Genomic DNA, 9,745 nt, shown 5'->3' with positions numbered 1-9,745 from the left:
GCTTGCAGCTCTGGCCAGTGATAGATTTTCCTTCTGGTCTTTGAGTTCGGAAAGTACAAGTTCAGGGATCTTGCCACAAGTTCAGGTCAAATGACTGTAGCATTTTCTGAGTGAAACATAAAATCTAAGTTCACAGGCTGCTCTGTTTTCTCTATCATTCCTCCTCACGATCTGAACTCAGGGATGTCACTGGGCCCTGGGAACACTGCTGGTGAGAGCTGAGGACACGGATGGAGGGAAGACCCCACGCCCGCAGGCAGCTCTACAAATAACTGTTGCTCCATGGCGCCCCCAGCAGCCCCGAAATGTCAGTGCAGGGGAGTAGGAGGGCAGTGGCAATGCCATAGGAAACACCAAGGCAGTTTTCATGGGGGAAGCACAGCCGGACTCCCAGGAGCTGGGACTCAGGGCAGCAGGTAGTCCAGAAGCCGAAGGATCCAGAGCCCCTGACTAAACCTGTGGGCTCGCCGCCCCGAAGGGGCAGAAGGGAAAGCGACGTGGGTGGACGTGGAGCGGTCAGCCCTGGGGCAATCCCAGTGTCTCTGGTTCAGGGATCTCTAGGCTTGACTCAGCTTTTCTCCTTAATTTCACCATCCCATGGTGCACTGGGCATTCCCGAGGGCTTCTGGGAGCATAGGCAGGGCAGGGGCATTTAGGGAGGGCTGGAGAAGCCTGTGAGGAAAAGAGAAGGGAAGACGGTGACCGGATGGGGAGGAGAGGGTGCCTTTCAGACAGGAGAATCTCGGTCTTGCCACCCACTGCCAAGCAGGTGGGATCAGCACCCCACCTCTCTGCAAACCCCCCCGAGCAAATGCACTCCTAGGCGAAGGTCTGAGATCATTCAAATTTACTGAGAAGAGTATTAGAAGCTCCCTCCTTCTAGCCTTAGTTTTACTGAGCAGGGAAATGCCACTTAACAAAGTTGCATTAACTTGCTTCCTTCCAGCAGCGGCAGTCCAAGCAGGGGGAACTGAACTGTGCAAGGGCAGGTCATTCTCCCCAGAGTCCCTGAAGTCACATCACGCTGCCCTTGCCTTTATCCTGGCCCCTGTGCCCCCTCTCATGAGGGGCTCCGTGACCTCAACTGAGAAGAGAACGGCGTGACGGCCCCATGGGGAGTTACGACTCTTGTGGTTTTCACGGGGCTGTTCAGCTAGGAGCTGGGCCACTCCCCATCCTCAGGGGGCCCAGTGTGAGATCTGGGGGCCCAGAAAGACCGTGGGGCTGGTGCTGAGGCCAGCGGCCCAGAGCAGAGCCTACCTGAATCAGAGTCCAACCAGCTAATGGGGGTGGGAGAAGATGAAGGCTGACTCCCCAGCTCCCTTTGTGGGCTCCGGGTGTGGAAGGCGGCCTGGGAGTGAGGACTTGGATCTTCTCAGGCACTGAGGGCCTCGATGCCAGCGGGGCTGAGCACCAGCGCTTGAAGAATGTCAGAGAGGGACACCACGCCCAGGAGATGCTGGCTCTCATCCAGTAGCACCAACCGGTGGACCTGTGGGTCCACAGATGTCTAGTAAGGGGCAGGGCCATGCGGCTATGGCAGCCAATGAGGTTGGCATCAAGAATCAGGGGCAACAACTTCATATAACCAGGGGAGCAGGAGAGTGGCTCTTAGGAACCAGTTAAGGGAGGTTCTGACCTCTCTGGGATGATCAGCTGGCCGTAGCCATGACCCTTGGGCCCCATGGACAAGACCAGTTGCTGACCAGTGTGGACACCCAGAGCTTGGCCGTGAAGGAGGAGGACGAGGCAGATGCCTGGTGTGCAGGGAGAGCTGGAGCCGACTTTGAGAGGGATCAGCCGTGTACCTTGGGAGCGTGGGTACCTGCTCCCGCACAATCCGGTCGATGACTTCCCCCAAGGCCTCCTCGGGCTGGCAGGAAAGTACGCCCTCCAGACACAGCGTCCTCCGCCTCAGCGCTTCTCCCACACTCATGTCCAGGTGGTTGTAGGTGTGCTGGGCGGCCAGGTGCTGGCGGGAGGGGCGTGCTGCTTAGTCACCCCATCACCCGGGCTCTAGCCCCACAGACACTGCTCCCTGCACACCTAGAAAGGCCCTCCTGGTCCACAGACGCCTCCAATTTCCACCCCACAGCCTCCCTGCAGCCTCCTCGCCCCCTGCCCCTCTGTTCCCCACAGACACTTACGATCACGTCAAAGCGGGAGTACAGGCCCACGACCTGACCTGCAGGGTGGCGGGTGGGGGGAAAGAGACAGGGAATGGGTTCCGATGAGAATCAGGGTGCCGTGCAAGGGCCTGGGCTGGTTCGGAAGTCCTCGACATCCCCACCCCAGACGACGGGCTTCATAGCGAAGCATCGGGCAGCCACCCTGATCCCATAGATCAAACGGCGTCACGGAGAGAGAGGGACACCCCGACACCACGCCTTCGGGTGTGACACAGTGAGAACATCTCATCACCTATGAAACAGTCTAGCCTGAATCAGATCAAACCTCAAATCTAATTTCTGGTTTACAGAAAACAGGAGTAGAGGAACAAGGTAAAGGCCGCCTGAGGCAGGAGGACAGGCGGACCTGGGGGGGGCTCTCTACAGGGCAAAGGACCCAGGCTTTTCATCGTCAAGGTCATAAAGGTTAAGTGGAGGGGAACTGTTTCAGCTCAGGAGAGGCTCATGGGGCAAAAGAAACAGATGCAAAGTACAGTCCTTGGTTGACTCTGGTTTGAAAAAAATCAAATGTGAAAAAAGTTGTTCTTGGGGAAAATGGGTCAATGAGAATTAGGATTGAATAGTAGATGATAGTAATTAATTATTTATAATTTTGTTAGGTGATACAAGAAATACACTTATTTTAAGGGACACAGACTGTAACGTTTAGGGCTGAGATGGTACAATGTCTATAATTTATTTTTAATTGCTTCAGCAAGAGAAAAGAAACTGATGTGGTAATATGGGAATAGTAATTAATCCTGGCCACGGATGTGCAGAGTTCATGATACGGCTTTTTCTACCATTTTCATACATTCAAAATGTTTCATAATCAAAAATAAACTAGAATGCATCTGACATCTCCTTCAGTGTGGCGATTCCAACTTTGAAATCATCTATAGCCGTGGTTTACCAAAGAAGTCTCGTAATTCCTCTCACCCTTTCTCAGAGCAAGAAATGGAGGTCTGCCTGGGTCCCCTGCCCCATTTTAGGATGAAGTAAAATGAAAAACCTCATCTGCTGTTTTCTCTCATTATGCTCATTTAATTGCACATAATCCTTTCAAATCATCCTGTGAAGTCAGAAGATGGGTGTTCTTAAGATTCCCACTTTATACATGAAGAACCCGAGGCATGGAGAGGCTACGTGGCTGGTCCAAGGCTCAAAGCAGGCAGAAGCTTCTAACTGGGACTCGACCCCGGGCCCCAAGCTGAAGCAGCGTAGACCTCTGCCCCCACTGCCACCTGTCCCCCCAGCCGTGTCCAGGGGCAGTACCGTCTTCGTTGACCACAGGCAGCGCAGACACGTGCCGGTCCACAAAGATGTCCAGTGCGGTCAGGACAGGTGCTGTTTCAAGCACCACGGCTAGGTCTCGGAATGTGCCGATGCCCAAATCTTGGATGGTCCGGGAGAGGAAGGAGGGCCGGGGCAGCAGGGTGCCCTGGTTGGGTCGGAATAGGTGGGGCTGTCAGGGTGGAGCAGCCCCCAGGCTCCCAGTGCCCCCTTCCCGATGATCAGGGTCAGGATCACCCCCGCCCCGAGGCTGTCCCGGGCTCACAAAGATGTGCAGGAACTTGAGCAGCCGCTTGTGCGTGATGATGTGGAGCACGTCGCCTGAGACTGGGTCCAGGACAGGCAGCCGGTGGATCCGGTTCTTGATGAGACTGTAGACAGCTTCGAACAGGCTGCGGGGTGGGAGGAGTGAGCCTGAGGCAGCCTGGGGAGAGACACCCTCCATCCCAGCCCCCTAGAAGAGAGGATGGGGTGCCAAGGCTGCCTTGTGGGCCTCTCAAGATTTGCAGGTGAATTCATAATTGAGGGGTGGGGCAGGAGACTGTGCAGAGCAAAGAAACTCAGGTTGGGGATGCTCACCTGTCATTGGGAGAGATGGAGACCAGAGGCTTGACACAGCCTTGGAGGTAGATCTCTGCAGAAGAAGCCCAAATCAGGCCAAGGGAACTGGCAGCACTGCCTCACTGCACAGCCCACCGAGAGCAGCCCCTCCCTGAGGGCCCCCTCTGCGACATCCCCACTGCCCAGTCTCCCACTCAGGCCCTTGGGCCCACGGTCACCCACATACACTCCGCCCCTTTCCAGGTCCCCTCTGCCTGCTCACCCCTCCAGGTCTCAATCTTATGTTCTTCAATCTCGTAGATCTGGACCTAGAGACAGACAGGACTCCAGAAGTCAGACAGGGGCCTCTCGGGCCCCGGGCTCCCCAGAGTCCCCATCACCCAGCCCAGGGGGCACCCTCAGGGCTCCCAGCCCCCTTCTCACCAGAGGGGACCTGTAATACCGATGCAGCACCAAGATGAAGTCTGTGATGGTCAGCATCCCTGTGGGGTCGGGGGGTACAGGGGCGTCAGCCTGGGGCCTTGTGGCGGGAGGCAGGTTGAGGGCCCAGACTCCCCTCGCAGGCCCCGCCGGCATCCTGGTACTGAGACAACACTGGGAATTATGGGAAGAGGGGAGCAGGGTCGCCCCTCCTCTGCCTGAGAAATGGGGCTCTCCCTCTTCCCTCCAGTTTCTCTCCTCCCCGCACCCTCTTCTATTCTCCTAATTCCTTCTTTCCCCTTTTCTTTTTTTCTACTCATCACCTATGCCCTGGGACCCTAGGGCACTAGTGCCAGAGGGGTCAGCTGGTCGCCACTCCTCCGCAGGTGGGGACATTGAATGCAGAAGCACCTCACAAGGTCCCTCCTCCGAGGGCCCTTCCCCACCACCTCTGCCTCCCCAGCCCCTCCTCACCCACAAAGCTCTGCTTCTTGCTGTCCCACAGAGGTGCTGCCCGGACACCATTGGCCACCAGGGCGAAGAAGGCCTTCTTGATCTGAGGGCCGGGGAGAACGGGTGGGGTGAGTGTCTCACCGCTCCCCATTGGTACCCCGTCCCCAGCAGGCTCCCCTCTGCAGGGCCTTCTCGTGGACTCCTGCACGCGAGCCAGCCTGCCTCCCTCGGGTCATAGCGCGCACCAGACATAATCCTCGTTGGGGACATTTGCTGCAGAGATAAGGCTGCTGGTGGCCAGAGGCCCCAAGGTGACCCCCTCGCCAGGCACTCAGAGTGTGGAAAGCTGTTTCCACTCAGAAGTCAGATGTGTGAAGACACATGCAGTATCATTCTGTTGACCTAACTACTAGAGGTATAGTTATTTACATAGAATTTACGAAATATTTTTTAAACAAATTTTACATTGACTCATTTGGGCCTCAACCTGAGCAACGCTGTCTAAACATGTTGGTTGTATTTCTAATGCATATTTAAAAAAATACAAAACTACTACTAGAAATACATTCACTTATATGTCACTAGAATCAGACCACGTGGACAGCACAGACACGCTCGCTGCTTTGGGACACGCTGCTTCACCACACGGCAGGGAGAATGGAACTGTAGGCATTTCCAGGCGCGGCCCGGTGGAAGAACAGGGACCGGAGCTCATCTTATGTACCTGGTCCCGAGAGTCCCCTGCTCTTTGTCCTAAGCCATTCTTCAGTATCCTCCACATACATCGTTCAGGGGTTACAAAGTGCTCCTATTGAGTTGCCCCAGGAGTCCTCTCAAACCTGGAGGGCCAAGCAGGCATTCCTCCCCCCACCTTGGAGATGAGAGAGGTAAAGTGACCGACCCAAGGTCCTACAGATACCACGTGGCAGGGCTGTGATGACAATCAGAGGTTTCTCACAGAGGGTAGCAGCCCTCCCTGCACTGGTCTTCGTGGTGCTGAGAAAGAGCTCTGTAAACGGACACGCAGGGAGGCCTGGCTGGGCAGGGTACCCTGGAAGGTGGGAGTGGCGGTTGCAGGCCCTGAGGATGGAGGTGGGCAGAGCCGTGGCCTCACCTCCAGCGTGGTGTCGAAGATGACCAGCTTGGAGCTGGTTGCCATGGCATCGTAGCAGGTGTGCTTCTGCATGAAGTGCATGTAGACCTGGGCCCCCGGCTTCTGCAGCTCATCATCCAGTCCCTGCCTGGGTAACGGGGCCTGCAGGGGTGGGCATGGGGCAGGCCTCTCTTCCACCAGGCGGAGCTCATACCCGCAGGCTGCTGTGGCTGGGACCTCTTTGCCCAGCTCCTGATCAGCTGTGCTGGAGCCAGGGGCTGGGGCTCCGCACTCGGAGGGGAGGATGTCCAAGGGGGCAGCCTGGGCCGAGGGTGTGGCCTTGGGGAATGTGGCCTCCAGCCCGATGGACTCAGCAGCTGGCCTGGACTGGGGACCTGTTCAAGGGGGAGAGGGCAGTAATTTCATTGTCCAAAGTACTTACATTATCTGCTGTGTCAGTTTATCCTCACAGCAGCTTTGGGAAGCCTGGATTTTGTGTGCCCCATTTTGCAAGTGAGAAAGCTGGGGCTCAGGGATTCGCACAAGATAGCAGCTCCATCCCAGGTACCCCATGTGGACGCAACGTGGTGGTCCTCTCTCATGTGGGGAGACTGAGGCTGCAGGATGGGGGTTGGGTGCAACTCTGTGTTAGGGAAGCATCAAGGGCAGGCTTCTGGGACTTCCCACTGCATGCCCACTACCATTTCCCCCAGAACTGGCCTTGGCCTCACCTTCCACCAGGCCTGACGGGTCCTCTTCCTCCACAGCCTCCTGCCTTGTCCACCTTGAGGCCTTGGTCCCCCGTTTCCCGTGGCTTCTTTCTGAGCCGCTGTTCGTGGCTGGCGATGGCCATAATGTACCAGCTCCCTGCTCTAGGAAGCTCAGCTCTGAAGGGGGAATGGGGCCTGTTTAGTTAAGAGGGCGTGACATAACAGAATCAATTAAAACGTTATTAATAATGTTATTTGATATTTGCAAGCTTTCAAAGGGCTTCTCCAACATCTTCTCATTCAAACCTCATAGCAATCTTATAAGGGAGGCACTGTTACCATTCCCAGTTCACTAATGGGACACTTGAGATTAGAGAGGGTAAAGAATCTGCCACAAACCGCACAGCTAGTAAATGGTACAGTCGGAACCAGGGTCCAAGCCTTCAGACCACAGACCCACCTTCTCTGCTGTGGAGAGGGGGAGGAGCAGGTGAGGAAGGAGGAAGGAGACACAAAGAGGAGCAAAACGAGACAAAAGGGGAGGAAGACAAAAGCCAGGCTGGTGGAGTGGGTGAGTCCGGGGCCCAGAAAAAAGAGGCAGGACCCAGCAGGAGAGGCAGCCCCACCTACCTTGGTTCTGAGGTCCCACAAGGCTGCTCCAGGACGGGGTCTGTGGGGAGAAGGGCGTCTGAAGGGTGGGGAAAATGCCCTGTGTTCCGAAACGCAGGTCCTTCCTTGCTTTCTCACGGTGTGCACGTGAGCACACCCACCCACACACAAATACTTATACACACTCAGAAACACACATCCTCAACCATTCCCAGACGTGGAACCACGCACACTCACTTACACAAAGAATACGTGTACACAGACACAAACACACTCATACACAGAGAAAATCCAGGTCACGCGCGCACATGCACACACACGCACACAACGTGGCGTGTCCCCGGCCTGGAGCCCCGGTACCCTGCGCAGTGCGTGCTCCAGCTCGGGCTCCATGGGGCCGGCAGGACCAACAGAGAGCAAGTGCTGGACCCTGTGGCTGGGCAGCACTATTCTGGGCCTGGCCCCTGGCGCCCGGCCCTCCCATATCAGTTTCTCTCTGGGTGTCAGACAGCCGGGAGGGAGGGGTCCACCCATCTGGCTCAGGGGCTCCAGCCCTGCAGCCTGGAGGCGGGGTGGGGAGGGAAAGGGCAGCCCGGAATCCCGATGTCTGATCCTGGGCCGCCTCCAGGATCTCAGAGGACAAGCAGGAAGGACCCTGCTGGGGTGAGGTGGCTTGGGTCAGCGTGGGCGCACTGGGGCTCAGAGGAGGTGGGCCCTGTGTCCTGGGTTCCTTCTCTGAGGGCCTCTCTCATCTTTTTCAGGTGCCCAACGAGGGAAAATGGAGGCAGGTTGAGCTTAACTTTCTTCCTTGTACAAACTTCGGTTGTGGGTGGTGCTGGAGTTAGAAAGGGCAAGCTGCAGCCAGCTGGGAGGCTGGGGGTGTGGGGTGTGTGGGTGGTCCCGGAGCAGTGGCCAATGTGTGTCCAGATGTCCCCATTTGAGTCCTAGGAGCCTGTCCCTCTCTCTACGGTGGAGGATTGGGATGGTTCAGGCAGGTGGGGGTGGCTGTGATGATCACCTTCAGGTGCACAGTGGGCTTAAGGGCTTGGGGCTACACTGGGCCATGGGTGAGAGACACCTGTTTCCACCTGTGGCGTGGAGGTAGGTCCAGGTGTGCAGCAGCCCCGGTCCCCTCATCCTGCTTGTTTCCTGTCCTTACGTCTTCTGGTGCCAGCAGGATCCCAACCTGGCTCTGGGGCTGCCCATCCCCCTTCCGTGGCATTCCTGGGGCCTGAGTCAACGTCCAAACCAGAAACGCTGACCCAGCTGCTCCAGCTCTCCTCTCTCTCTGCCCCTCCCTTCCTTTCTTTCGTTCAGCTTCTCCCATCGCGGTCTCTGGCCCTGGAGTGGACACTCGGGAATGGATTACTGGATTTCTTGTTGAGTGCGTTGAATGTATTTCCCATCATCCCTCAAAGCCCCCTATCCAGGGGGTGGGGATGGGGAGGAGAACAGAGCAGGGAAGGGACCTAGCCCATCCCAGTGTGTCTTGGGTAGCACAGGGGCGAGTGCTGCTGTCCTTCTGCAGGATCCCTGTGGCCCGTTCCTGTCTGGAACTTCTCAGGCACAGCTACGGGGACACCTCAAGTGGTAGAAAGATCAAGTGAACCATTCCTGGACATGTGCGATGCATCGGACCTGGAAAACCCCCACCCTCTATGCTCCCCCCAGTGACCCTCACAGACAAGCCAGGCACGCATCAGGCTCAGCTGACAGCACTGTCCCCTCCACCTCCACCATGGTCCACCCACGGGGCCGGGAGCAGGGGCTCCTTGTAAGAAAGTCTCCCCTGATGGCATCGCCCTCACCGCACAGGCCTGCTAGTGAGTGTTCTGCGGACCATCGTGGTGCGCAGTGGGCTGGTGTTTCCATGGCTACTCACTCGCCAGTATCTTGTATCTTTAGGTAAACAGTGCGCACCTTGATGGCCAAATTTGCTGGCTGGATGTGATGGACAGCCTGTTTGGGGTCAGGCAGACCTGATTAAAATTTATGCTCTGCTGTATGCCTGCCATATGACCTTGGCAACAGCCCACTTCCTCTGAGTCTGTTTCTACAGATGGGAAATGAGGGGAAAAACATTAGTTGGCCGAGACCGCCAGTTGCCTCTCCATGTCTATTTTTCTCTTCTTCCTTCAGTAATAGAGTCACTTGAATTATAGCTGGAATGGCTGCCTTTCATCAACACAGATTCCCAATCTTCCCTGAAGCTAAATACGGCCTTGTGACTAAATCTGGCTAATGCAATATGAGTGGAAGTGATGTGAGCAACTTCCAGGTCAGGCCTTAAAAGAAAGAAGCATGAGTTCCTCTCTTACTGTTGTTGCCTGGAATGCTAATGTGATGGCAGGAGCCAGAGCAGCTATCTGGTATCAAGATGAAAGATGTTTATTAAGGGTTTCAGGGTCACCCTGCCAGGTTTGGACTTCCAACAGACT

General features: G+C 56.2%; 1 protein-coding gene across 1 annotated transcript; it reads right to left on the bottom strand.

Moving 5' to 3' along the window:
- Positions 1-507: 507 nt before the first annotated feature.
- Positions 508-7,740, bottom strand: PRKAG3 (protein kinase AMP-activated non-catalytic subunit gamma 3). The gene is given in 15 exon segments (XM_037155476.2): positions 508-672; positions 1,261-1,389; positions 1,391-1,492; positions 1,826-1,972; positions 2,148-2,185; positions 3,444-3,609; positions 3,727-3,853; positions 4,041-4,095; positions 4,285-4,330; positions 4,446-4,504; positions 4,917-4,998; positions 6,010-6,383; positions 6,720-6,875; positions 7,329-7,368; positions 7,668-7,740. Coding segments are annotated over 15 exon segments (1,710 nt in total). The 5' UTR covers positions 7,701-7,740; the 3' UTR covers positions 508-516.
- Between the last annotated feature and the right edge of the window lie 2,005 nt (positions 7,741-9,745).

This window comes from Artibeus jamaicensis, unplaced genomic scaffold (assembly GCF_021234435.1).
Source record: "Artibeus jamaicensis isolate MK-2021 breed Jamaican fruit bat unplaced genomic scaffold, CSHL_Jam_final contig_1015, whole genome shotgun sequence".
In the NCBI taxonomy this organism is placed as follows: Eukaryota; Metazoa; Chordata; class Mammalia; order Chiroptera; family Phyllostomidae; genus Artibeus; species Artibeus jamaicensis.
This window is presented reverse-complemented; position numbering and strand designations above follow the sequence as displayed.